The 13,943-nt window shown below is 41.7% G+C and overlaps 1 protein-coding gene across 2 annotated transcripts in view; it reads left to right on the forward strand.

The window, feature by feature from the left end:
- daam2 (dishevelled associated activator of morphogenesis 2) overlaps positions 1–13,943 on the forward strand; it is a 216,476-nt gene that overhangs the window by 156,973 nt on the left and 45,560 nt on the right. For both annotated transcript variants that reach the window (XM_055899171.1, XM_055899172.1), the window contains exons 6-10: positions 7,626–7,959; positions 8,611–8,721; positions 11,135–11,238; positions 11,405–11,471; positions 11,792–11,909. In XM_055899171.1, coding sequence (XP_055755146.1) covers positions 7,626–7,959; positions 8,611–8,721; positions 11,135–11,238; positions 11,405–11,471; positions 11,792–11,909 — 734 coding nt within the window. The remainder of the gene's footprint in view (positions 1–7,625; positions 7,960–8,610; positions 8,722–11,134; positions 11,239–11,404; positions 11,472–11,791; positions 11,910–13,943) is intronic.

Here is a 13,943-nt window from a genome sequence, read left to right on the forward strand (position 1 = left end):
ACAGCGCTAATACTTATGAGGATGTTAAGGAGGCAAGAAGTATGAAAGTTATTTGTGAGCAGGATGAGGAATGCACAAATGTAGGCTAAGATGTCTTATAATATGAATTTCCACATTGTTTTAGCCTCACAATTGGCAACCAGAAAAACGTATTTACCTGATTAATCTTGTCATTAGCGATATGACATTATTGATCTACTCTATAACGTGCACAATACCAATTCTGTTGGAGTGTTCTGTTGTTTCTGTTGTTTGTTCTGTTTTCCACTCTTACTCTCCAAAGTACCTACATTGTATTCAGAAAGTATTTAGACCGCTTGACTTTTTCCACATTTTTTTTATCCCACATCAATCTACACACAATATCCCATAATGACAAAGCAAAAAGAGGTTTTTAGAAATGTTTGCAAATGTAGTAAAATTCTAAAATGGAAATAATACATTAACATAAGTATTCAGACCCTTTACTAAGTACTTTGTTGAAGCACCTTTGGCAGCGATTACAGCCTCGGGTCTTCTTGGGTATGACACTATAAGCTCGGCACACCTGTATTTGGGGAGTTTCTCCCATTCTTCTCTGCAGATCCTCTTAGGCTGTCAGGTTGGATGGGGAGCGTTGCTGCATAGCTATTTTCAGATCTCTCCAGAGATGTTCGATCATGTTAAAGTCTGAGTTCTGGCTAGGCCAGTCAAGGACATTCAGAGACTTGCACCGAAGCCACTCCTGCATTTTCTTGGCTGTGTGCTTAGGGTCGTTGTCCTGTTGGAAGGTGAAACTTCGCCCCCAGACCTCTCTGGAGCAGGTTTTCATCAAGGATCTCTCTGTACTTTGCTCCATTCATTTTTCCCTCGATCCTGACTAGTCTCCCAGTCCCTGCCGCTGAATAACATCCCCACAGCATGATGCTGCCACCACCATGCTTCACTGTAGGGATGGTGCCAGGTTTTTTACAGGTGTGACTCTTGGCATTCAAGCCAAAGAGTTCAATCTTGGTTTCATCAGACCAGAGAATCTTGTTTCTCATGGTCTGAGAGTCCTTTAGGTGCCTTTTGGCAAACTCCAAGCAGATTGTCATGTGCCTTTAGCTGAGGAGTGGCCTCTGTTTGGCCACTCTAACATAAAGGCCTAATTAGTGGAGTGCAGCAGAAATGGTTGTCCTTCTGGAAGGTTCTCCCATCTCCACAGAGTAATTATAGAGCTCTGTCAGAGTGATCATTGGGTTCTTGGTTACCTCCCTGACCAAGGCCCTTCTCCCCCGATTGCTCAGTTTGGCCGGGCAGCTAGCTCTAGGAAAAGTATTGGTGTTTCTAACCTTTTTCCATTTAAAGATAATGGAGGCTAATGTGTTCCTGGGGACGTTCAATGCTGCAGACATTTTTTTGTACCCTTCCCCAGATCTGTGCCTCAACACAATCCTTTCTCTGAGCTCTATGGACGATTCCTTCAACATCATGGCTTGGTTTTTGCTCTGACATGCACTGTCAACTGTGGGACCTTATATAGACAGGTGTTTGCCTTTCCAAATCATGTCCAATCAATTGAATTTACCACAGGTGGACTCCAATAAAGTTGTAAAAACATCTCAAGCATGATCAATGGAAACAGGATGCACCAGGTCTCAATTTTGAGTCTAATAAGCAAAGGGTCTGAATACAAATACCTAGGTGTCTGGTTAGTCTCCTTCCAGACTCACATTAAGCATCTCCAATCCAAAATTAAATCTAGAATCGTCTTTCTATTACGCAACAAAGCCTCCTTCACTCATGCCGCCAAACTTACCCTCATAAAACTGACTATCCTACCGATCCTTGACTTCGGCGATGTAATTAACAAAATAGCCCCCAACACTCTCCTCAGCAAACTGATTGTAGTCACAGTGCCATCCGTTTTATCAACAAATCCCCATATACTACTCACCACCGCGACCTGATTGCTCTCTTTGGCTGGCCCTCACTACATATCCATAGCCAAACCCAATGTTTCAGGTAATCTATAAGTCTTTGCCATGTAAAGCCCTGCCTTATCTCAGTGCACTGGTCACCATAGCAACACCCACCCGTAGCACGCGCTCCAGCAGGTATTTTGCACTGGTCATCCCCAAAGCCAACACTTACTTTGGCCACCTTTCCTTCCAGTTCTCTGCTGCCAATGACTGGAACTAATTGCAAAAATCTCTGAAGTTGGAGACATATCTCCCTCTCCAACTTTAAGCATCAGCTATCTGAGCAGTTTACCGATCACTGTACCTGTACACAGCCAATCTGTAAATAGCACACCCAACTACCTCATCCCCATATTATTACTTACCCTCTTGCTCTTTTGCACCCCAGTATCTCTACTTGCACATCATCATCTGCAATCCAATATTAATGCTAAATTGTAATTATTTTCCCCTCTAGGGCCTATTTATTGCCTACCTCCCTACTCTTCTACATTTGCACACACTGTACATAGATTTTTCTATTTTTCTATTGTGTTATTGACTGTACATTTGTTTATGTGTAACTCGGTGTTGTTTTTTGTCGCACTGTTTTGCTTTATCTTGGCCAGGTCGCAGTTTTAAATGAGAACTTACCTGGTTAAATAAAAGTGAAATAAAAAAGAGCAAGCTACATGACATTTAGTATGAAGTCACCCAGGTGTACCCAAGTGGACGAATTGGTAAATGTATACGTTTTCAAGAACATAACTATAGAAAATATATAGAAATGCTATGCTAATAAAAAATACAAGTTTACACACTCCCAGGAATGTCATACATGATGGATCATTAGCTTCCCTACATAAAATGTATTAACAGGAGATGCAACAAGAATGCTGATACATTGTCTCCAAACACAGAAGTGAAATATTCATGATACGGGCCAAGTTAGCAGCCAACGCTGATCTATTGTCGTAAGTGAGCACACCACAAACCACACAGAAAGTAAAAAAATAAGTAAAGAAATGTACACGCTATATACAATTACAGTTTTTAGAACACCCTCTACACAAGATTTTGCTGCTGGTCCCAAGTCCTAAGTCTCTTTCTGCTGTAAAGCACTTACCATCCTCTACTTGTAGGCCGGCTGGGTATTCACACCTCTAGATAGCCGGGCGGAAGTTTGTTGTGGAGCCAGAGAGAGCAGCAGTCGGACTAAGTGGGGGATGGAGGACTTGAATGTGGTCTCTTTGAAGTCAGTCTTTACCACTATTGAAGATTATTTTTAAATCAGTAAGAACTCAAGTTTATTACTTATTTTATTGGAACCTTTATTTTAGCAAAACATCAAATTAACAAAACATATATAAACATATATTATATAGAGTAGGAGGAACACTATTCTTTTTACATTTTTTATTATTAACCTTTATTTAACAAGGCAAGTCAGTATAAATTCTTATTTACAATGACGGCTATCCCGACCAAACCCGGACGACGCTGGGCTAATTGTGCGCCGCCCTATAGGACTCTCAATCTCGGCTGGATGGGATGCAGCCTGGATTCGAACCAGTTACTGCAGTGTGTTAGACCACTGCGCCAGTCGGGAGCCCAATGTATATTATATGTTGACGTTGACATGTTGTGGCTATCGAGTGCCTTGTTTGCTGTTCATACACATATTTCATTAGGATTTATATATATATATACAGTATATACAGTGCCTTGCAAAAGTATTCATCCCCCTTGGCGTTTTAACTATTTTGTTGCATTTCAACCTGTAATGTAAATTGATTTTTATTTGGATTTCATGTAATAAACATATACAAAATAGTTCAAATTGGTGAAGTGAAAAAGATTACTTGTTTAAAGAAATGTAAAAATAATTCTAACGGAAAATTGGTGCATGCATATGTATTCACCCCCTTTGCTATGAAGTCCCTAAATAAGATCTGGTGTAACCAATTACCTTCAGAAGTCACATAATTAGTTAAATAAAGTCCACCTGTGTGCAATCTAAGTGTCACATGATCTGTCACATGATCTCAGTATACACTACCATTCAAAAGTTTGGGACCACTTAGAAATGTCCTTGTTTCTGAAAGAAAAGCTAACTTTTTGTCCATTAAAATAACATAAAATTGATCAGAAATACAGTGTAGACATTGTTAATGCTGTATATGGCTATTGTAGCTGGAAAAGGCAGATTTTTTATGGAATATCTACATAGGCGTACAGAGGCCCATTATCAGCAACCATCACTCCTGTGATCCAATGGCGCTTTGTGTTAGCTAATCTAAGTTTATCATTTATGGGCCTCTGTACACCTATGTAGATATTCCAAAGAAAATCATTTACAACATTAACAATGTCTACACTGTATTTCTGATCAATTTGATGTTATTTTAATGGACTTTCAAAAACAAGGATATTTCTCAGTGATCCCAAACTTTTAAAAAGGTAGTGTATGTGATATTTCAGTTTGTGTTAAATACATTTGCAAACATTTCTAAAAAACTGTTTTTGCTATGTCATTATGGGGTATTGTGTGTAGATTTATGAGGGGGAAAAAAACAATTTAATCAGTTTTAGAATAAAGCTGTAACGTAGCAAGATGGGGAAAAGTCAAGGGGTCTGAATACTTTCCGAATGCACTGTACCTCAACTGATATACCATCCAGCCCTGGAGTTTTCCCGGACTTGAAGGCTTTAAGTTGCATCTAGAAGTCCCTCCTCTGTAATTAGGCCTTCACAGTCTGACCGTAGAGCTGTTTATTTTACACTATTAATAGAAAACAAATCCTTAAAATGATCTTCAGTTAGTGGAGATGGAGAAGACAAATGAAAACATATGCTTAAAGTACTTTGCTTCCTTTTTCAAAATATTGTTTGTTCAATCATGGATGACTCTGTCATTTGTAACACGTTTTCTGTAAATTATTTCTACATATTCTTTCCAGTTTGCTTACATATTCCGTCCAGTTCACTTTATTTTGTATAATATATTACTTATTAAAGAAAGATCAAGTGTATCTCCATTTCTTATTCTGTGCCTCTTTTACGGTTTTTATTGCTTTCTATCTGTACTGTTAGTTCCTCTATTTCCTTTGTTAAGATTAACTATTTTGACCTAAAAGAGGAGAGAAAGGAGAGAGAATGAGAAGGAGGAGAGATAAAGAATGAGGGAATGAGAACATTTGTGAATGGTTGGATGATGTTGTAGAGGGGGGACTGTTTCCACTGTTGAGAATTAGGCATCATTGGATGTCCTTTGTAAGGAGCAGGAATTCATGGAGCGCAAAGAGTGTGTGTGTGTGTGCGCGCCTGCATGTGTACGTGTATATGCATGCTTGTCTGCGTACGCGCTCTTGTGTGTGACAGAGCATAGCTGTGAGTAGCCACGTGTGACACCTAGACACCCACCTTCGTAATAACATCTGCCAACAGTGAGCGGGCGATGTTACACCTTTAGGTAGAGAGATCAACTTCAGTTTGCAATGTGACAAAGAGTAATGTTAGTGCTGAAATTAGAAGCGCATTGCATGTCGGGGGAGTCTGTTTTACCTGTGTGTGTGTGTGCACGTCTATGTGAATGTGCTGTATGTGTATGCGCACTCGGCCTTTGAGGTGTGTGCACCCCCCTCCCGGTCTTGGTCTTGACTCGGACTCAATTTGCACTGGTCTTGGTCTTGAATCAGTCTCGCTTTAGATGGTCTCGAACCCAACACTGGTGTACGGTATTTATGACCTTACCTGTGTGTTCCTGGGGATCTGAGGGTTGCAAGAGCATTGCCAGGTGAACCGCGTGCACTCTCGAAATCTGGGATTGAGTTAGCGGCAGGGTAGCCTGGCTTCAGATGTATAGGATAATAACGGGGTGATTTATGCACTTTGAAGGATGGGGTGTGTTTTTTTCCACTACCGCTCTTGCCAAGAAAGCGGTGGGAGGGGATGGAACTTGGACTCAGCTCGTCTGACAGTGTCAAAACAATCTGTTACAATGACTGACTGTAAATCTCCCTCTGATTCTTTTTTTCTCTCCTTCTTTCTCTCTTAATATTGCTCTCTCTCTTGCTCTGTCTGTTTGATGTTTCTTACATTTTCTTAATTTTTCTTTCAGTGATGAATAAATAAGACCTACCCCCCTCGCTCTCTTTCTCGTTCACTTTCTCCCTCTCTTTGTCTGTCTGAACAGAAACAGACTTACGTTTGTTATGAACTCGATCGATTTACATGATTTATGAACTTGATCAGGGAAAGAATCTGTGTGAGGGGAACATCAACATGGCTGACTTGATGTCACGCCCTTCATGTTTGTGTATCGTAGGTGATCAGATAGGCTTGCAGTAAGGGGTTAATGAGGTGATTGACCCTTCATTGGCCCTGTTAATAAAGTCTGTCTTTAGGAAAGTTCTAAGATGAATGTGGGTGGTTTGAGTTTTATGGTTTACAGTTTCATGTGGGATCCCTTCCTACAGCTGGTTAATGGGGGTAGGTAGCGAAGCAAGGGGTGCCTATATGTGTATCTATACTGAACAAAAATATAAGCACCACATGTAAAGTGTTGGTTTCATGAGCTGAAAGAAAAGATCCCGGAAATGTTTCATACAAACAAAAAGCTTTTTTCTCTCAAATGTTGTGCACAAATTTGTTTACATCCCTGTCAGTTATCGTTTCTCCTTTTCCAAGGTAATCTATCCACCTGACAGGTGTGGCATATCAAGAAGCTGATTAAACAGCATTATCATTAGACAGGTGGGCCTTCTGCTGAGGACAATGAAAGGCCACTAAAATGTGCAGTTTTGTCACACGACACAATGCTACAGATGTTTTGAGGGAGCGTGCAATTGGCATGCTGACTGCAAGAATGTCCACCAGAGCTGGTGCAAGATAAAGCTGGTGCAAGATAATTGAATGTTAATTTCTCTACCATAAGCCGCAACGTCGTTTTAGAGAATTTGTCAGTACATCCAATCGGCCTCACAACTGCAGACCATGTGTAACCACGCCAGCCTGGACCTCCACATCCAGCTTCTTCACCTGCGGGATCGTCTGAGACCAGCCACCCGGACAGCTGATGAAACTGAAAGTATTTATGTCTGTAATAAGGCCTTTTTGTGGGGGAAAAACGTATTGTGATTGGCTGAGCCTGGCTCCCCAGTGGGTGGGCCTGGCTCCCAAATGAGTGGGACTATGCCCTCGCAGGCATACCCAAGTGAAATCCAAGGAATAGGGCCTGAGGAATTCATTTGAATTGATTGATCTCCTTATATGAACTGTAACTCAGTAAAATCTTTGAAATTGTTGCATTTATATTTTTGTTCAGTATATGTTCAGTGGCAGTTCTTCGACCACTGACCCTTTGGTTTACCTGTGTTTCAATTCAGTACAGTTCAGTTCAGTAAATCTGATGTGCATGACACGTCTTACACTTGGTACAACTTTTTACACATTTTACTACACCTTTCGAACTCTTGTTATCCTAAAGCCTCAAACAAACAACTTAGGACAGACACATTTTGGGTTTCAGTTAAACACAGAGATATTTGTCAAGGTGAATGAGATTTCATAAAAGTCAACTTAACCTCCCATTTGTGAAGCAGACTATAGTTTCCAGTGTTTGTTTAATCCTTGTCTTCCATTGTTGACCTTTCAACCTTTTTTGACTGACACATCCTCACGCCTCACCCCTCCACCTCCCAGGTTTGTGACGCGCTTCATTGAGCTCGACGGCCTCACCTGCCTGCTCAATTTCCTGCGGAGCATGGACTACGAGACGTCGGAGAGCCGCGTGCACACCTCGGTCATCGGCTGCATCAAGGCCCTGATGAACAACTCGCAGGGTCGAGCCCACGTGCTGGCCCACCCGCAGAGCATCAATATCATCTCCCAGAGCTTGCGGCAGGACAACGTCAAGACCAAAGTGGCCGTGCTGGAGATCCTGGGCGCAGTGTGCCTGGTGCCCGATGGCCACAAGAAGGTGCTGCAGGCGATGGCCCACTACCAGAAGTATGCTGCCGAGAGGACCCGCTTCCAGGTATAGTCCAACAAGTGCAGGAGTACTCCTAAAGCTAATCAGAAGTAAATGACACACACATTTTAGGTCATCCCCAAGAGTTAATATGTATTTTTAACCATGTTTAGAAGAGTTGCAAGGAAATTGTCCCTGTAACCCAGGGGTGGGCAAACTTCTTGGCCCAAGGGCCACATCAGGACGGGTAGTGCACATTTTTAAGGGCTGATTTGATTATTTTATTTCAATTGGACCTTAAAACCATAACATTTAATTGACCGGTGGGATTGATTGGCTGTAGTTTACCCACCACTGTAACTCTTGCAGATCAATTTCATTGTTTTTTTATTTATTTATTTAATAGAACCTTTATTTGACTAGACAAGTTAGTTAAGAACAAATTCTTATTTACAATGAAGGCCTACTCTGGCAAACCCGGATGACGCTGGGCCAATTGTGCGTCGCCCTATGGGACTCCCAATCACGGCCCGGTTGTTATACCGCCGGGAATCGAACCTGGGTCTGTAGTGACGCCTCTAGCAGTGAGAAGCTGTGCCTTAGACTGCTGCACCACTCGGGAGCCCTGAGTTGTTTATGTATTGTAATGAATTGAACTGAATAATTGTCAGTTCAACCCATGCACCTAACTGAGAACTGTCCCTGTAACCCATGCAGACGTTACTGAATGAGCTAGACAGAAGTACGGGGCGCTACAGAGACGAGGTCAACCTGAAGACAGCCATCATGTCCTTTATCAACGCTGTGCTCAATGCCGGAGCTGGGGAGGTCAGTCATGATCGCCATGTTACTCTTTAACCCCCCTGTCACACCCACAGCTAGGTCTACTTTCTATTGGATGATTCATGGCAGAAAGATTTACATTTAAACAGTTCTACCAAGATATCATCTAATAATTTGACTGCATACACCCTTAGAAATACATTAGATTTGAGTGATAGAGGCTACATCATTCATTGTTCATGGTTGAATTTGGGATGACCTTGGTCCCTTGTCAAACAGTCAGAATATGTCAAGAATACATCTTAAAGATGGAGTCTGGAGTAGGGGGAAACGTCGTCACTGGCCGCCCCACCACTGTTTTTATATTTTGGTTGGCAGGTTGAGGAGCGTAATTTAGTAAAAAAAATGTATTAGCATGGTAAATTGAATTGCAGTACATATTGTGCTCTTCCATCGCGTGTGCAATGATGTCCGAGCGGGGGAAAAAACGGTGTTGTTTGCAGTAACTTCTTGTTGTTGAAATATTGCAAATGAACATGACTGTTTCATCATTAAGGATTCCAGCTGTACAGTGCCTTCGGAAAGTATTCAGGCCCCTTGACTTTTTCGACATTTTGCTACGTTACAGCGTTATTCTAAAATGGATTAAATAAATAAAAAATCCTCAGCAATCTACACACAATACCCCATAGTGACTAAGCGAAAACAGGCTTTTTGGCATTTTTGCAAATGTATAAAAAAGTTATATACAGAAATACCTTATTTAAATAAGTATTCAGACCCTTTGCTATGAGACTAGAAATTGAGCTCAGGTGCATCCATTAATAATCCTTGAGATGTTTCTGCAACTTCATTGGAGTTCACCTGTGGTAAATTCAATTGATTGGACATTATTTGGAAAGGCACAAACCTGTCTATTTAAGGTTCCACAGTTGACAGTGCATGTCAGAGCAAAAACTTAGCCATGAGGGTGAAGGAATTGTCTGTAGAGCTCCGAGACAGGATTCTGTCGAGGCACAGATCTGGGGAAGTGTACCAAAACATTTCTGCAGCATTGAAGGTTCCCAAGGACACAGTGGCCTCCATCATTCTTAAATGGAAGAAGTTTGGACCCACCAAGACTCTTCCTAGAGCTGGCTGCCCGGCTAAACTGAGCAAGAAGGGTCTTGGTCAGGGAGGTGACCAAGAACCCAATGGTCACTCTCACAGAGTTCTATAATTACCCTGTGGAGATGGGAGAACCTTCCAGAAGAAAACCAGCTCTGCAGCACTCCACTAATCACGCCTTTATGGTAGAGTGGCAAGACAGAAGCCACTCCTCAGTAAAAGGCACATTTTTTTATTTTATTTTACCTTTATTTAACTAGGCAAGTCAGTTAAGAACAAATTCTTATTTTCAATGACAGCCCAGGAACACTGGGTTAACTGCCTTGTTCAGGGGCAGAACGACAGATTCGGTTACTAGTCCAATGCTCTAACCACTAGGCTACCTGCTGCCCACTTGGAGTTTGCCAAAAGGCCCCTAAAGACTCTCAGACCATGTGAAACAAGATGAAACCAAGATGGAACTCTTTTGCCTGAATGCCAAGCGTCACATCTGGAGGAAACATGGCACCACCCCTACGGTGATGCATGGTGGTGGCAGCATCATGCTGTGGGGAGGTTTTTCAGCAGCATGGACTGAGACACTAGTCAGGATCGAGGAAAAGATGAACAGATCAAAGTACAGAGAGATCCTTGATGAAAACCCACTCCGGAGTGCTCAGGACCACAGACTGGGGTGAAGGTTCACCTTGCAACAGGACAACAACCCTAATCACACAGCCAAGACAACACAGGATTGGCTTCGGAACAGTTCTCTTAATGTCCTTGAGTGGCCCAGCCAGAGCCCGGACCTGAACCCGATCAAACATCTCTTGAGAGACCTGAAATTGCTGTGTCGCAACGCTCTCCATTCAACCTGACCTTGAGAGGATCTGCAGAGAAGAATGAGAGAAACTCCCCAAATACAGCTGTGCCAAGCTTGTAGCATCATACCCAAGACGACTTGAGGCTGTAATCGCTGCCAAAGGTGCTTCTACAAAGTATTGAGTAAAGGGTCTGAATACTTATGTAAATGTGACATTTCAGTTTTTATTTTTTACCTGTTTTTGCTTTGTCATTATGGGGTATTGTGTGTAGATTGATGAGGGACAAAAAAAAAATGTTATCCATTTTAGAATAAGGCTGTAAAGAAAAACAAATGTGGAAAAAGTCAAGGGGTCTAAATACTTTCCGAATGCACTGAAAGTCAAGTTCATTCTTGCGTTACAATAGTACACAGACACAGTAGCCTACATACATAAACAACTGATGAAGCTAATTACAAGTCCAAGATCAAGCTACTGTATGCCTGAATGATTCAGTGTTGCTGCTGTTGTCATCAGCTGTGTTTGATACCCTGTACATCAATCTTCAGGACAACCTGGAGTTCCGCCTCCACCTTAGGTACGAGTTCCTGATGTTGGGGATCCAGCCCGTGATTGACAAGCTCAGAGGGCACGATAATGCCATTCTGGACAGGTGAGGCAGGGGACAAGATGACCACCAAGCCTCTTAGAAAGCTTCTTAGTCCCTACAGTAAGGTTGTTAGATTCAAAGCTGGCATCCAGCTCGTAAGATTTACAGACAGAGATGGAATGACTCACTCAAGCTCATTGTCCCTTTCATGCCTGTGTCATATTTCCAGGCATTTGGACTTCTTTGAGATGGTGAGGAATGAGGATGACTTGGAACTTGCCAAGCGTTTTGACCTGGTGAGTGCCTGTTTTACCATCCCCATTGCCATCAATACATTGTATAATTAAGCCCAGATTGTTTTATTGAACTGAAATCAAAAGTATTGTCAAACCGAGCACTGGTATTAATGTGCAACCTAGAACAGGTTCTCCTCTACGTTAGGCCCATGGAAAGTTCACGTGTCTTTATTGGAATGTTCTCCATCTATGAATGTCGAACTTTGGTCATCCAGTGCTTGTGTTGAAGATTGCTAATAGCATCCATGCCTCATGTCAGGCTTATTATTATGGATTGACTTGGTGTTCTAATGATTGTAGGTTTTCCTTTCATTCAACAGACCCACGTGGACACTAAGAGCGCTGGCCAGATGTTTGAGTTGATCAAGAAGAAGTTGAACCACACAGACGCCTATCCTTACCTGCTCTCTATCCTCCAGCACTGCCTCCAGATGCCCTGTGAGTACATCCATCACTATTAAATCTGCCTCACGGGCTGGTGATGTATATTTTGTTCACGATTTCCATTTCACAAATACACTACGGCAGTTTATATGACATGTCAAACTGAGTTTTTCTATTTGTTTTTATTATGGATTGCCATTAGCTGCTGCTACTCTTCCTGGGGTCCAGCGAAATTAAGGCAGTTTATACAATCTTAAAACATTACAATACATTCACAGATTTCACAACACATTGTGGGCCCTCAGGCCCCTAATCCACCACTACCACATATCTACATTACTAAATCCATGTGCATTTATACGGCGTATGTTATTGTGTGTGTATGCATGTGTCTGTGCCAATGTTTGTGTTGCTTCACAGTCCCCACTGTTCCATAAGGTGTTTTTTAAATCTAATTGTACTGTTTGCTTCAGTTACTTGATGTGGAATAGAGATCCATGTAGTCATGGCTCTATGTAGTACTGTGTGCCTCCCGTAGTCTGTTCTGGACTTGGGGACTGTGAAGAGACCTCTTGTGGCATGTCTTGTGGATTATGCATGGGTGTCCGAGCTGTGTGCCAGTAGTTTAGACAGACAGCTCGGTGCATTCAACATGTCTCATAAATAGAAGTAGTGATGAAGTCAATCTCTCTTCCACTTTCAGCCAGGAGAGATTGACATGAATATTATTAATATTAGCTCTCTGTGTACATCCAAGGGCCAGCCGTGCAGCCCAGTTCTGAGCCAATTTGCAATTTTCCTCTTTTTGTGGCACCTGACCACACGACTGAACAGTAGTCAAGGTGTGACAAAACTAGGGCCTGCAGGAACTGCCTTGTTGATAGTGTTGTTAAGAAGGCAGAGCATCGTTTTATTATAGACATACTTCTCCCCATCTTAGCTACTACTGCATCAATATGTTTTAACAATGACAGTTTACTATCTAGTGTTTCTCCAAGCAGTCATCTCAACTTTCTCAATTTCCACATTATTTATTACAAGATTTAGTTGAGGTTTGGGGTTTAGTGAGTGTTTTGTTCCAAATACAATGCTTTTAGTTTGAGAAATATTTAGGGCTAACTTATTCCTTGCCACCCACTCTGAAACTAACTGCAGCTCTTTGTTGAGTGTTGCAGTCATTTCAGTCGCTGTAGTAGTTGACGTATATAGTGTTGAGTCATCTGCATACATAGAAACTCTGTCTTTACTCAGTCAGTGGCATGTTGTTAGTAAACATTGAAAAAAGCAAGAGGCCTAAACAGCTACCCTGGGGAATTCCGAATTCTAACAGAATAATATTTGATATGTTTCCATTAAAGAACACCCTCTGTGTTCTATTAGACAAGTAACTCTTTATCCACGTTATAGCAGGGGGTGTAAAGCCATAACACATACGTTTTTCCAGTAGCAGACTATGATCGATAATGTCAAAAGCTGCACTGAAGTCTAACAAGACTGCCCCCACAATAATTTATTTATCTTTGCAGTGCACACAATGACTATATCTGTCTCCAGGCTGGTCCATCACAATAACATCTGCCTCACAAAGAAGGGCACCGATTGGTAGATGTGTAAAGAAAAAAAAGAAAAAAAGCAGATGCTGACTATATCCCTTTGCGGATGGTGAAGTTATTATTGAGGCTTTGGGTGTTGTATCAATACACCCAGAAATCACAAAGATACAGGCACCCTTCCTAACTCATTTGCTGGAGAAGAAGGACACTGCTCACCGATTTCACCATCCATGAGTCAAGGGTGATTTTAAAACAGTTACTTGGTTGTGATATAAGAGTTTAATGGTTGTGATATAATGGTGGTTACTCCACAATACATAATAATATTGACAGAGTGAAAAGAAGGAAGCTTGTACAGAATAAAAATATTCAAAAAATATGTGTCCGGTTTGCAACAAGGCACTTAAGTAATACTGCAAACATTTGACAAAGAAATTAAGTTTTTGTCCTGAATACAAAGTGTTATGTTTGTGGCAAATCCAACACAACACATCACTGAATACCACTCTCCATATTTTCAAGCATGGTGGTGGCT

The sequence above is a fragment of the Salvelinus fontinalis genome, chromosome 35 (genome assembly GCF_029448725.1).
Source record: "Salvelinus fontinalis isolate EN_2023a chromosome 35, ASM2944872v1, whole genome shotgun sequence".
In the NCBI taxonomy this organism is placed as follows: Eukaryota; Metazoa; Chordata; class Actinopteri; order Salmoniformes; family Salmonidae; genus Salvelinus; species Salvelinus fontinalis.